This window comes from Dermacentor albipictus, chromosome 6 (genome assembly GCF_038994185.2).
Source record: "Dermacentor albipictus isolate Rhodes 1998 colony chromosome 6, USDA_Dalb.pri_finalv2, whole genome shotgun sequence".
Classification (NCBI taxonomy): domain Eukaryota; kingdom Metazoa; phylum Arthropoda; class Arachnida; order Ixodida; family Ixodidae; genus Dermacentor; species Dermacentor albipictus.
The window spans coordinates 61,986,324-62,001,572 of NC_091826.1; the positions used below are offsets into that span (position 1 = coordinate 61,986,324).

Consider the following 15,249-nt stretch of genomic DNA (forward strand, 5'->3'; position numbering starts at 1 on the left):
GTTTTTACAGTGTCGGTTAAATTCTTTGGTTATCTCACAATGTAAGATAATCCTGGTTTATCAAAGAAAAATACAGTTCATAAGACCAGAGCAGAGGCTGGTAAATTCCACGATAGCATGAGCAACTAATGCGAGAACTTCAAGTTCACGTCGTCTGCAGTCTTTCATTTCTTAAGCCATTTTCTGGCTCGCAAGTTCACCGAACGTAAGGAGACTAAAGCTTTCTGTGCTGCAGAACCGTAATTTACGACTCTGACTCTATTAGACAATATCCTTTAGTGTCCATTAAACGTACGGCGGATTCGAAGACGAGCTTGCACCCAATATGCAAATAGTGGCGTAATAAAGTGATGATTTCTGTCGTTATTTTCTGTCAAGTTAGTCTGTGAACTGCTTCAACGAAATCGCTCACTTTGGGCCCTATAACGTAAAACTATTCCAATATGTTTCTATTCCAATCTCCTGACGTCAGATTTGCGTAACCACCAACGCAAGCACCGGGCGGTCACCCGCAGGGTTGTCTGAACAGACCAATCAAACGCTCTCCTCGTTCATAGGAGGTCACTTTTGCTTGCTTGAAAAACGAATAACATTGCCTACACTGAGCGGCTTGTCGTATCTAATTGGCTGACAAGAGGCGAGGAGAACGTTTAAGTGGAGAGGGATTCGATGGGGCCGAGCCACTGCACTGAAAGTCGATAACCCGATGAAGAGGGTGGTGCCGGCATCTACGATTGGTCGGCTTTCCCTTACTTAGCTTGAGCTGGCTGGTCGAAAATCGCGGCGACACGCAACGGAAGCTCAAGAATGACGCTAAAACGGACCCTCAGCAAAGAAGAGTTGGCAGAATGAGGGGGTAAACGTGCCGAAAGTGCTCGAAAACGTTACACAGCCACGCAAGAGGTTTTATTATACGCAAACACACCCATGCTCGCCGGCAGATGCGAGTACCCAGCGTCTGAGCGATCGGGGGCAGCCATCTCTAATTCCTTTCGGAACGGGGCAGCCTGCGGCTATTCCGAACAAAATTCACTTTTGTTCGGCATATTAATGCATATTTATCTCGTACACGTCATTTTGACGCGGTGAGTTTTTGCGGTTTCGTGACGTCGCGTGACAGGCAGGTGAAGTTGGTGCAGCCCGAAAACTTTTTACCAATAGCCGAGGGCTAAGGGCGAAAGGGGGTCGAATCAGAAATAACTGTTTTTCTTTTTTCTGTCAAATCATGCGTAATCAGTGTGTACACATCATATCAGATGGGGACGTATCGCGGTTTTCGTGACGTCGCGTGACAGACAGGTGAAGTCGGGGTGGTTGAAAAGAGGTTTTGACCAATCGTGGAGGGCTGATAGCAGAAATGGAATAGAAAAGTTTGGAATAGTTTTACGTTGTAGCGCCCTTTGATACCTCTTGTTTTTTAGAGCGCAGCTCTTTGGCGTCCGTTCCTGGGTTTCGCGTAGTCGTCGGCGTTGTCGTCGGCCTCGTAACCAGCTCCGCCCCCCTTTCATCCCCCCAGCGCTAGCAGCGACCGACTGATACCGCTGGATGCCGCTGACGCCGCTAGAGAGTCAAGATAACGTGACTGCATAGAACACCGTCGCCGCCATGCAGAAAGAGGAGGAAAGGGTCCCCCCCCCCCCCTGTTCTTGTGTGGCGGATAGGGTGCTCTTCAGTTGCCGACGCGCCGGTTATTTCACGTAGGCCCTGGCACGTCGACGAATACGTGACCACCTTCCCACGGCTAGAACTGGTTCTTAGCGCTGCGGAAGCGAGGGTATCATATTGTTTGTGTCGGCATCGGCGGCGTTGTCCCTGAAACCAACTCCGCAGCTGGGGTTGACTCACTATCGGCGTCAGCGGCATCAGTCAGTCGCTGCTATCTCTTCCCTCCTCCCTTTATCGTGTTGTCCGCTTGCTGCGCGCGCTTCTGCCCCCATCGTTTGCCGCTGGGTGTACACGCCGCCCCCCTCCCCCCCTAACTCCACACCGATGTTAGTAGTGGGGGACTTTAATGTTGACATAAAGACAAACAGCAATTTCCTAACACTTATGCGGGAGAACATCCCGTTCCTCTCGCTCGTAACGCGTCCCACGGCTGTGACAACCTCGCGAGGCACTTGTATAGATCTCGTCTTTGAGAATCAAGCATTGGTGTACCAAGTCGAACATATATCAGTCTATTTCTCCGACCACAAAGCTTCCTTCATGACTGTCAAGAACTGTTAGTGGAGTCTTTGTTAAAGGAATACGTGTGAAAAATAAAAAAAAAATTCTGTGATAGCGCATACATGTGTTGCTCGATTTCTTTGCCTCAATCTATCGAAAAGGTGAAACAGCTTATTTGCTGCGCTCAAATTTCGCATTAGGAATTAACGTAATCGTCGGTAATTTTTTTTGTTTTGTTATTTTTGCGACCCATTCACTCCCGCGAACTCTGCGACTCACCAATACATGAATGCCGGCTTCGACAAAACCCGATCATTAGCCAACGTCGCTTCGCTACCAAAACTTGCCGTGTTACCTCCGAGACTGGTTCCCTAGAATGCGCCCCTAAACCGTCCGCGCTTGTTCTCTGCGCGGCACACGTCTTACGACAGGTGAAGCACCTGCACATGATCGCCGGCATGGGCCCCGTGCTCTACTGGCTCACGAACTACGCCTTCGACTTCATGTTCTACATGGGCACGGCGCTGATCGTGCTGCTTCCGCTGCCACTCGTCCCCCACACGACGTTGTCCACCGAAGACTTCCGTAAGTGTCCTGCAGAGGTCTCGCTCGCGGCGCCGTCTCCACTACCGTTCAAGGTTGCCTATTATGGACTTCGCAGTGTTACGGCGAAAACTTAGACGAAATAGGCCGCTTACGTGTGCGCGAACATGCGCATTAGTATGTAGAAGACAAAGGTAATGTTCAATAGCCCGGCAAGGGAACAAGAATTCATGATCGCCAGCCAGCCTCTGTAGTGTGTGCAGGAGCACCTTTATGTAAGTCAGTTGCTCACCGAGGACCCTGATCAGAAGAAATTTTGCAGGAAAATAGAAATGGGTCGGAATGCATACAGTACGCACTACCAAATCCTGACTGGGAGCTTAACACTGTCGTCCAAAAGGGGTGCACAATTATTGCATTCTACCTGTGCTAAAATATGGGCCAGTAACTTAGACGCTAACAGATAACCTCTAGAACAAATTCAGGACCATGCAAAGAGCGATAGAAGCAAAAATATTAGCCGTAACATTAAGAGACAGGAAAACAGCGGAGTGTATCGGAAAGCAAACGGGCATAGCCGATATCCTAGCAGACATTAAGAGAAAAAAAATGCAGCTGGTAGACCATGTAATACGAAGTGCACAGGGGGGACCATTAGAGTTACAGAATGGGCGCCAAGCGAAGGGAAGTTTAGTCTAGGGCGGAAGAAAATTAGGTGGGATGAAGGAAAATTAGGAATTTGCGGCGCAAGCTCGAATGAGCTAACGCAAGACGGGGATCAGCCTATCGCCTATCAGGGACGACGGCGCTTCCTTTCCGTGTGCCGCAGTCGAAGTTGCTGACTCACTGTGAAGCTGACGCCTAGAGCCGCGGTCGCTCACTTCGCCACGGTCCGCGCGCACGGTCCCTTCGCACGAAACGCGTTTGATAGCGCTGCAATACGATAGTGCATGAGCGCAGTCACGTGGTTTTATTTCATAATCCGCGGGCTTTCTTGAACTACCGAAAAAGATCATCACGCAGCCTGCATGTCCGCACAAAAATTTGGATCCGTCGTTTCTGGATCCCGCCTACAACGCAACGAAACGCACTTGGCCTAAAAGTGAATATTAAAAAATCTGCTTAATTTATCTTAGTTTATCAACTAATTAAGCGGAATATAAGGTATACTCTAAGCAGCGCCACATGGCGGCAAGTCATGTGTCGTTGGTTTCATTCAGCTGCGGTTAAGCGCTTTCTTTTTATTTCTTGGTTCAAGTTACGTGAAACACCATGTATGGTGTGGGCTGGTTAAACACCCTACGGTTTAACTTATCGGTCAACGATCTATTGATTTGGGTAATAAACCGTAAAAATTTGCTTTGCGGCCAATGTGCCAAGGTGTTTTTCGCTTCTACGAAACCGCAGTCGGTTAAAGATATTTTGTCGTGCTTTACGTTCTCAGAGGAAGATTTGCAGTGAACCAACACCTATTTTATACCTGTACTTTCCGCAACATAAGAAAATGTGTTTGCATGGTAGACTTTCTTGATTAATCAGCACGACTGCGCGCGCAATCAACTTTGATTATGCATACGCACAAGCCCTGACATCGGCTCCTGTTGATAAAATGCGCATTACCGTGCGCGAAATCTTCGTTGTAATCGGCGTATAGGTATCTGAATGCTTTCGCGGCACTTTTCTCAGCTAGAACACTGCAACGCCGGGTCTCTTCCGACGCAATGAGTTCGAGAAAATGTTCCGATCAGCACGCATGCTTCGGAAAAGCTGATTCCAGAAATCCCGCAACCTGTTGCTTGACAAGGTTTGAACCGCTCGTCCTACTGACCTTATTGCGCCGAATGTTTTGACCGTATTCTCTCGGTTAACAGCATTTCCCTATGCGTTGTGTGAGTAGCACTGTCTGAAATAATCTCTCTGCTTGCTCCGCTAAACTGTTATACGAAGGACAAAAGAAGAGAGACACACTAGTGCGCAAACTTTCAACTCTTTATTGTTCGCAAGCACACATCAAATATATACACGAAGGATGACTGTAACAGAAATATAGAACACGGAATGAAAGACGAAAAAGAAGCCAAATTACGCACATCTGATTTAGCAATGAGAAGTATGGCTTGATCTCAACTGCAATACTTATCTAACGCTTCTAATAATACACTTCCAACACTTGTCTAACTTCGTATAAAAGTATAGCGCGGCAAGCAGTAAGGGTGCCACACCAACTAGCCCCAGTCGAAGCTTTATTCAAACAATAAAGGCTACGCTAAATCGCTACGTTCCTTGTTTTGACTGGCAGAGCTGATCTTCCTGCTCAACCTGCTACACGGCTACGCTGCTCTACCGGCAATATACATCTGCTCCTTCGTGTTCGACAGCCCCATCGTAGCATACTCGCAGCTCGTCATCTTCACGTTCATCATCTGTGAGTATGCTCGTTGCCCGTCAAAGCCGGAGACATCGCCATACATGGGCCGTGTAACTGGATTGGCACAGAGCACCGGCATATTGTCACGTGGTGGTGACGTTGACGAACACAGTAGCAATACTGTGAAAGACAAAACTAACTTTTATTGGGCGAACCTGTGCCCACAAAAACAGGCTACACTTATAGCACAACGATAGCGGCGAACACGGTCGGCGATCGTCAAAAATCTGATCAGCGGGTCAAGCGCGTCGGCTTTTAGACAGCAGTCGTCGAACGTTCCAGACTAATCGTTGGGACCCGCATGCCTTCCACAAAGTTCTACACCATTCAAGTCACGCGATGAAATCACATAACACAAGCTTCGGCGACAACAGACAGTGGATAGAAGCATCAATAACTTTCCAGAAACTTCGGATACATGCAGGCGCGTCCCGCGCTGCGCGATAACATTTGTTAGGCGGCCAAACGTGGTCGCCCGATAAAGATAAGTACACGTGTCAATATTTACCAGCATTTCCGCACTGAGGACGGAGTAATATCCACAGTAATATCTAGCTCATAAAATTTATATATCGAAGCAACATAGTCCACAATATGCATGTATTCGAAAAAGTAAAGCGCTGTTAGTTAGGCGTTTATAAACGGCGCAAAAAACACAAGGGGGGGGTGTACGAAAAGCACCGGACACACAAATGTGTCATCCCGAGTGAAACATAAGTATTATTACGCGGCGTATAAACCAGCGTATAAAAGCAGGCAAGATAACTAGCAGAAGCAACGAAGATCGACATGATTCTCCTTGTCCAGTGTTTCAAATTTTTCTATTACGTGACTCCTTTTAGTAGTCCCAAACCTACAATGACACCCGGCCTTCTCCCACCCCCCCACCCCCCCTATTTTTATAAGCCTTCTGAATTTTTTTTTCAGTGACGCAGATATTTGTATGTTAATTTATTTAAAACCCATTAACCACAGCAGACACATCTACTAATAATGCAGGTTAATATTTTAACAAGGATTGATTTAATCATGTATTTTGATATGATGGATGTATTTCCTTTCTTGATACAACCATACCTGGCGAACCCCAATTCTACAGTTTTCGACGAGACAAAACTGATTGGGGGACTTTTCTTTGTGGTGACCGAAGGTTGAGATCAACCGTGTGCTTGCCTTGCCGTTTCACCGTTCATTCTTTGACAAACATTAAGATTACACTCTGCATAATTAACATAATTTCAGGTGCAATATGCATGGGCAATATATGTGGGCACCGAGACTGAAAACGCATCACTGTTCCGGCGAGCAGAACGCACATATAATGGAACGCTCCCTGAACCCAGAAAAATGCTCACGATCCATTTGGGGGTCATGACCCGCAGCTCGAGAAACACTGTCCTATCCCCAAGATTTTAAAATAAAATGAAGTTTACTCTTCCGGAGTGACACAGATGGAGCACTGACATAAAAATCTGACATGCGCTGTATGTGGAAGGCCTCAGCAACTTCTCTCGTGAAATTAATCCGTACTATTCGATAACCACTTGGTTTCTCTGCAGGTGCGCATTTGTGCGTCCTGTCTTTGTCGTTGTCCCGTGTTCTTGTGTCATATACACCAACTTGCCTAGAGCATCTTCCCGCCCACACACGCATACGCGCACACACACGCACACACGCACACAACACACCGCATGCACATACACACAATGAGCTGTACTTAAGCTTAGTGTTAAACAAATCATATCATTGACATTGCAACAATATAACGGAAACAAGAGTGATCACGCCAACTAAAACAGCGGGAACGAGCATACACGCATTGATCGAAATTCTTCGCGCAGCTTCGGGAGGTTCCTTGGCCGCGGTGTTCATGGAGCACTACGGCGAGGATCTCAACAACGCCTTGCTGACCACGGCCATCGAAGTGACGCTGCAGGTGCTGAGGCTGCTGCCCTCGCAGTCCTACTCTCGCGGCATGACCAAGATCCTCCAGCTGGCCAGGGAGAACGGGCTGTGTCGCCGAGGTGGACTGCAGCTCGAAAGCCGTTGCCACACCAAGCAGGCACAGGGCCGACTCTCCCTGCTGCAGTGCTGCTTGCGTGAGCTCCGTCTAGTCGGCTTTGAAAAACCGCAAATGGAAAATGCGTCCATTATATTCATTGGACGATGGTTTATTGGGTGCTACGGTTATGCTCAAGCAGCTTTCCCCCGCAGAAAGTCATCTATCAGCGAGTATTAGGACCTGGGACTCGATGTTGAGAGCATACGGTTCAAAGTCTCGTTGTTTCGCGCTTCAACAGGGGCTCTCGAGGTATTGGCGTTTGTGTGAGCATGTTGGACGATGCCTGTCGGAAAACCAAGCAGATCAACGCGTGTTTACTCAGGCATTCTTCCAACGCATGAAAGCGTTTTAAAACATCATATCCCACAGAGTGCATATTATTGCGCAGAATGCCATTTAACGCCTTTCTTCACAACGTCTCAGCCGACAAGCAACCATGAAATAACTAAAGCATAAAAATGGCAACAAAAGTGGAGATCAATGGGTCAAACGGTCTCACACAGGCGTACACTAACGCCAAACAAAGGGCGAGAGAGAGAGAGAAAAAGAACTTTTATTTTTACGCCAGCGTCCGGCGCTCAAAAACAAAGGGACCTTCGTCGAGTAATTCAGACGCGCCTAAAGAAGTGCGCACAGCCCAAACTACCATGGCCGCAGATGGAGCCAAGGACGCAAATAACGTTAATGAAAGGCGATGCTAACTTTCTGTTGGTGATCGACACAAAAGACAAGCAACCCGTGACGGCTGTAACTACAAGCAAACATCGCATCGACGCTCAACTCCACCGAGTCGACTGAACTAGTCGTTCCGCTTCGCTATCACCGCCAAGTAACGCGTGCTGTGTCAAAGCAGTTCTCCGTCTCGCTTAAAACAAGTCATGAAACGTTGGTTAATTTAAACGTTCAAAACAAACTGTTCCTACTTGAGGACCTCGGCGAAAAATTGCGCTTTCTACAATCAGGATAATAGTTTCTTTTTCCTATTGAACACAACAGATCTATTGTCTCATGAAAGTGCCGTTGTCAATGCTGTGACCCACTTGTGTTTGCATGGGGAAATCTGACTTCCCTTCGAGCGAGGCTGGCCCCTTAAAGGCAACATGGCAAAACGCGCGGACAAGGACACAATAGGTAGCGTTCAACTCAAGCGCACAGCGGCCGCTTCCTTGGAGTAACAGACGCAAATCTTGAATTGGATTGTGGATGCGCTGGAAGCGATTGCAGAGCCGGCAACACGTCATAGCCGTACACATATATTAAGCAGCACCTTATAGCATGGCACAAGCAGGGCTAGTGCGCTGTGTTCGTATCACTGGTCACGACGTCTCCGCTGTTCGCCATGTTGAAACAACTATCCCAGCTTAGAACCTCTTAAGCATACTTCCCTACAACATTTAATAGGGGGAACTCTCGTGAATGTGATTGCTCTATCGCCATGGAAATTATAGGTAGCGCACGAATTTGTCCAATCTTTGTGCATGTCTGTGCAGATGGTCTCATTATATTAAGCTCTGCCTTTCTAAATTACCAAGTAATCGTAGTTTTCTAAACATGGAAAGGCAATACGTATCTGCGCAGATGTAAAATCACGACAGCTTTTGCATTCATAACGCAATACTTTGTTTAAAGTGACCAATGGGTGGTGTCCAAATCTACGCTCCACCGACAGCCCCCTTTGGGCAACAAATACAGATCTCAAAGGCTATGCTTTTTGCTGGCTGAATGCGGCGGTCGCGATTGCAGGAGCATGTCAAAGACGCCAGGCCTTCGACACCACCTGTTTGCAAAGTCAGGCAGCAGTTTCAAGCCACCACAAACACAAAGGTTTAGGTGAATCCACGTGTTATCCGTTGGTCGCAATGCTGACTAAATAAAAACGCTCCTGTATTTATTTTAGGCATGCAATAAAGAACCCAGGTGGCAAGGAAAAAGGCTTGTGGATGTTAAATTCCGCAATTTCTTTAATTTTCGCACGAATCCTTCCCTTTTAAGGACGCTCGCTCTTTAGTGATGCGACAGGCCATGCGCATGCCCGACTGAGGCGCTCCCTCCCCCCCCCCTCCCCACGTGACGGCTTGCGCTGCACAGACCTCCACACGCCGGACCCGTCCGAGTACATCATCCACCCGCTGGACGTGAGCCCGTACTCCGCCTTCTACGAGTTCCTCACGCTCTCCATCGAGGGAGTGGTGCTGTTCGTGCTCCTGGTGTGCATCGAGGTGTGGCTCCCCTGGGTGGACAAGTCGCTGAGCACGCCTAACACCAGTGCCCACCGGGAGAGAGTGGACAAGCCTTCCCACGCCGTGGGGAAGGCGCTGACTGGCACCAAGAAGGTGAGCGCTATCGCTTCTGGCTGGGATGCCGCCGCTGGCAGAGCTGAATCAATCACGCCGCCTACTTTATGATTTTTTTTTTATTGCAACTTGCGTTTCGATCAACGATGGGCGAACAATATGGAACCTCAGTTTGGAGCATTCAGCCTGGAGCCTGGGAGGGAGGTGAGGGATGTAAAGAAACATGAAGATAGCGAGATAGAAAGGAGCTGCTTACACATACGTCGCATTGTAGCGACTAGATCCGGGAGCACTTATAGTTCGCCTGTAAAGCTACTTCTTTGCTAAGAGAACTGTGAAAACTCCGTGACCTGGAAGCTACATTTGTATAGGAGCGCCTAGCTGAGGTGCCTACATAGGAGACACACCGTTATGCACAAGAAAGAGAGAAAGTGATAATTTTAAAAGATGCCACAAAGAATATGTGAAGTCGCTCTGCGTCAAGAAGAAACAGCGGCGACTCAGCTGCATTGTTTTGGCAACGCCTTTGAATAGTCCCTCGCGGGCGGGGTCTGCCAAATTCATCTGCAGTGTCTATAGCGCGCTCATATATACTCTGGGTTAACCAGCCACACCATCTTAAACGCCCTCTTGCGGTAAATGCTGAATCTTAGATTACTGATAATCTGAAAGGCGCGGCGCAATATCGCTCGACAGCAAGCCACGCGTTGGCCTCCACTGGACAAATGATACGAGCACTGTTTGCGTTTTTATTTTTTACAGCGCACTTCATAGGTTCCGTTTAAGTGCTCCGTGCACAAAAAACCCAGGGCACCGTCTAATAACACTTTCATTACGAAAGGCAGTAAGAATCAAACCCATTTTGCGTGACCCAGCTGCAGGACCCCGATGCACTAACCATTACGACCATTTTCAGATTTCTCGCGGAACTCTCATTCTTTATGCTTCATTTTTCCTCTGAGGGGGGGGTGGGGGGGGGGGTGTCGGTTTTACGACATTGTCATGCAGAAAAAGAAAACTAAACTAGAACTTAGCACCGGTATTTCTGTAAGTACGTAATATATACTTAGATTGGGGGTGATGAGGGGGCTCCTTGAAACGTCTCGCGCGGCCGTCACGTGGCAGTTTCTCGCATTCTTCTCGCGTGGCAGTTATAGCTTTTCGAGACTTGGTGCTAGAGCAAACCGCCATCTAGATGGGCCCGCGTTTTGTTTGTTTGTTTGTTTTGCGGGGGGGGGGGGGGGGCGCAGACGTTACTTTAAGAGTGCGTGAAGCCCGAATATCGCAGTGAAACACCCTAACCGAACACTTAGATCTATGCGTGTGCCAAATATACGGTTAGCACTTGTTTTAACGTAGAAGGATCGACATTTGGGCGAGTTGGTACTGGTTGAAAATCTTGAAGGGGCAGCGCAATAAGACGGAAGACAGAAGGCAGGAACACACAGGACAGCGCTGTTCTGTGTGTCCCTGCCTTCTGTCTTCCGTATTCCTATTGCGCTGCCCCTTCAACTTGTTTTAACGATTGCGCACTCTTTGCTTCGGTTTCTGCAAGAAGCCGGAAGACACGGACGTGACGATTGAAAACAAGCTGATCGGGGGGCTCGTGAAAAATCCGACGGCGACGCCCGCATCGGGACCTCTCATGGTGGTGAATCGCCTCTTCAAGTCCTACGGCTACGTGGAGAGCAATCCCGTGCTGCAGGCAAGTTGCTCGCGCACGCTGGCATTGTTGCGCTGTGGTGCTTTTAAAGGCCTGGACGTGCGTTCTCTTTCCCCGATTCTACCCGGCCAGAAGTTGGGAGACAGTTTCTTGCGAATACGTCCAGAAGGCGTCAGTGGGGGAGGCCAAACTGATGAGCGACTTCGCGTCTGCGTGACTAAGCAGACGCAAAGGAATTATAGCAATTTATAGCAATTATAGCAATTATAGCAACAGTCGCAAGTATAGCAATTTTGTACACTGCACGCGCTTAGGTAACTGAAGCGGAGAAAACTGATTTACAGTACACCGACAGCGGAAAATGACAGGAAGTGATCCTAGAGTAGGAGGAAGGGAACTATATACACAATGTGGTAGAAAATAAAAATAAGTAATAAAGCGTCTATATCAACATGAGCAATCATAGTTCGCTCGCGTTGTCACTTTGTTGAAGTCTCCTTGTCCGTCCTTGTCCGTCTTTCTTGTGTCCGTGGTTTCTTTCGCGCTAAGCTACTACTTCAAATAAGTAAACATGGCCCCCCACGCCGACACTGTTTGGGTCATGCGGAGCAGCCGGGAGCTGACGTCCGACATGTAAAAAAAGAACGGTGTTTTTAAAGGCTGCCTGATACGCGTGAGATGGACTGCGTGGCTAAACTTCGTGCGGCATGGTCGGAATCGAGAAAGCGCAGGCGCATTATCGGCGCAGTAGAGCCGGCGCATCGTATACGAATATAGCAAAGCGTATGAAAAAGGCTTGAGTTCCAGTGAGGAAATCGCAATGGACATGGTAAGGCGCTCGCAAAAGCCTTCGGCAGATTTCGGGCAGTGACCGAACAAGACCCCTAAAACTTGCGAAGGCTGTCGGAACATCGTTTGCACGTAGCCTCGATGTCTTTGGTGTACGAGTTGCTCGGATTTCCTTCCATCCGCGAAGGCTTTTTCTTTTATCGGGTGCTCAGTGGGGACGGCAATTTTGACCTTGTGACACTATGGTGGCGCGTCAGTCGATTAACTCCCAAACGAAGGTGCCAGGGTGTTCACGGAGTTTTAAAGACGCAGTTCCAGATACGGTACGATCGAAGAACTGGTGAGACTGAAATGTCATCCCGCGTTTGTTTGTTTGTTTGTTTGTTTGTTTGTTTGTTTGTTTGTTTGTTTGTTTGTTTGTTTGTTTGTTTGTTTGTTTTCTGTGGCGTCGTTTCAAAGAAACGAACGATTGAAGAAGTCGCGGTGTTTCAACGTCGCCGCGCATTCGCCTTTCCCGCACTGCACTTCGCACGCAGGGGCTGAGCTTCACCGTGCACTCCGGCGAGTGCTTCGGCCTGCTGGGCGTTAACGGCGTGGGCAAGACCACCACCTTCCGCGTGCTGGCGAGCGACATTCTGCCGCACGACGGGGACGCCCTGATCTCCGGCTTCTCCGTCGTCAATCACACGCACATGGTGAGCTGCCCCCGAACGAGGGCGCACTTACCGGGCACGCCTGTCTTGCGGGGAAAGCCACCGCCCGCGTGGCCGTGGCTGCCGTATACAGAAGGGAAGGTGTTGCCAGTGCAGCGACGATGAAATACCGATATCGCGTGCTTTCCGACCATATTGTTCGGGGCATCGGCAGCTGTGTATGATAAGCGAGTATTTTCGATGAGCTTGTTGTACCCACATCATCCGTGGAGCAAGGAATTTTAACTGGGAGGAAGAGAGAGTCACGCGTTTTAAAAAAACGCAGTCCTGAGAAAGTCGATCAAGGCAGAAAGCTGGGCTAGTTGGTGTTTGGCGTTGGCTAGTTGATGTTTAGCGCTCGTCCTGTCGTCCTCTCTGTCTTTGTCCCTGCTATTTTGCGCTAGTCTTTTGAATAATGATGACTGAGAAAGTCGGCCCAGAATGTGATCGTGGCCCGGCAAGTCTTCATTTTCCGCCCTAGCCGGGCTCAGCGCACGCTGTGGAGTTGTCTTTTTTGGACTGTCCATTATGACACACTTTCTCGTTAAACCTTTCTCGAGAAAATTGTTCGCGCTTAATTTAAAAGCGCGTTCACGGGAATGTTTAGCGGCTTCTGGAGAACGTTCACGTCACCTATGGGCAACAAAGCCATCTATAAAATGGAACTTTTTGGGCATAAGAAGGTATCTCGAAAGACACTATAAGCAAAGCAAACGGTATTTTCAGTCAGCATTTTTTTTCTTTTAATCAAATGAACTAGCTCAACAGTTTGCAAATGAAGGTTCGTAAAAGATTTCCGCAATTGCTTACGTGGCGATAAAAATATTGCCGACATAAAATGGGATGATTTGCTTGAAATGTATGCTGCGCCACCGACCTAAGAAAGGCGGCCATGCCAGTTAACGTAGAACACTTTATTAGCGCAGTTTTACTCCTTCGCTTGCATGACAACTATATGCGCTCACCCAAATAAACAACACCACAGGAAAACGTAATGTGACAGTCTAGTTCTCCAGGCAATCCAAAGCGCGACATCCAGTGAGAACAGCTTTCCTAAGAAACAAAATTCCGTAAGCATCAGGCGAGGGTCAGCGGCCAACAATGTCAAACACGTGCACACACGAACACCTGGAAAGTAAACTCCGACAATGTATTTATCCGTGTTTGGCGTCCCTACTCATTGAAGAAAAAGAAAGACAAAAATATTCATGGATATCATAATAATGCACTTTACGAACAATAGCCTACCGTTCTCGCACGTTTGCCATCGGGCCTCAACTTTTACCCCATCACTTGTTTCTCAGCTTTCAATTTACGGTGACGACGCAATGTACGGCTTAAGTATCTCTATGCTCGGCCTTCTACCGTTTTAAAGCCCCTTGATAATTCGAAAGTAACGCCACTCTCCTCTTCACGGCGTTTTCCTCCTCGATTCTCCTTGCCCGCCGGCTGCGCACGGCGCGCTTTTCCTTGGCTCCAGCGGACGGGCTGCAGGATTCTATGTAGGCGTGTCATTTTGGACCAGTTGCGCGCCTCAGTAGGGTTGAAAATTTTGAGAAATCCTAATAACAGCATCGATAATGCTGGAGGCAACGTTTATGAGGTGGTTGGTTTTTTCTTAAAGCCGTATGAACGGGTTATACCGATGTAAAGGGAGCTTTGAGGCGAGTTCTATACTCCAGACAATTTTTCTGTCACATGATCAGATGCTTTACTTCGTGCTTCTGGTATAGTATTGACTGTGACACATCCCTTTGTATGCGGCTTAATAAGCGAAAGCCTAAGACCTCTGTTTCAAGGTCGCGTTCTGAGCTACAGAAAACATCATCACGTGACCGAAGAAAGGCGGGAAGCGAACCAAAGCATGTGCAGCCGCGTATAAGAGATGATTTATGATTAGCAAAGTAATGATCGATTAGTGATTGGATTAAGATGAATTCGGGTATATTAAGGAGGTTTAAGGTGGATTAAAGTCGATGAAGGTGCATTAAGGTGAATGAAGGTGGATTAAGGTGCATAAAGGAGGACTAGGTTGGATTAAGGTCGACTAAGGTGGATTAAAGTGCGTTGAGGTGCATTAAGGACGATTATAGTGGATCAGGGTGGTTTAAAGTGCATGAAGAAGGATAAGGGTGGATTAAGGAGGATTAATGTGCATTAAGGGGGATTATGGTGGGCTAGGGTGAATTAAAGTGAATGAAGGAGGATTAGGGTGGACTAACGTAGATGAATGTTGATTAGGGTGGATTAGGGTGAATTAAGGAATGAGGAAGCATTAGGGCTGATTAAGGAGGATTAAAGTGCATTAAGGGGAGGGTTAGAGTAGATTAAGGTTAATGAAAGTGCATTAGAGTGCGTTAAGGAGGACTTTCGTGGATTATGGTGGAGAAAAGTGAATGAAGGAGGATTAAGGCCGCTGAATGTGGATTCGATGGATTAATGTGCATTAGGAGGATTATGGTAGACTAATCGGTCTTAATACTCAATGAACTCTAATTACGTTAGTCCACCCTAATCCACCATAATGCTCCTTCATCCACCTTAATCCAGCTTAATACTTTCAATCCACCTTAATACAACCTAATCAACCTACATCGCCCCTAATGCACCTT

At 47.9% G+C, this 15,249-nt stretch overlaps 1 protein-coding gene across 3 annotated transcripts in view; it reads left to right on the forward strand.

The window, feature by feature from the left end:
• LOC135896581 (phospholipid-transporting ATPase ABCA3-like) overlaps positions 1-15,249 on the forward strand; it is a 70,918-nt gene that overhangs the window by 45,218 nt on the left and 10,451 nt on the right. For 2 of the 3 annotated variants that reach the window (XM_065425037.2, XM_065425039.2), the window contains 6 exons: positions 2,598-2,751; positions 5,009-5,134; positions 6,979-7,236; positions 9,288-9,532; positions 11,049-11,198; positions 12,482-12,640. In XM_065425037.2, coding sequence (XP_065281109.2) covers positions 2,598-2,751; positions 5,009-5,134; positions 6,979-7,236; positions 9,288-9,532; positions 11,049-11,198; positions 12,482-12,640 — 1,092 coding nt within the window. The remainder of the gene's footprint in view (positions 1-2,597; positions 2,752-5,008; positions 5,135-6,978; positions 7,237-9,287; positions 9,533-11,048; positions 11,199-12,481; positions 12,641-15,249) is intronic. The other variant, XM_065425038.2, reaches the window with a different exon arrangement.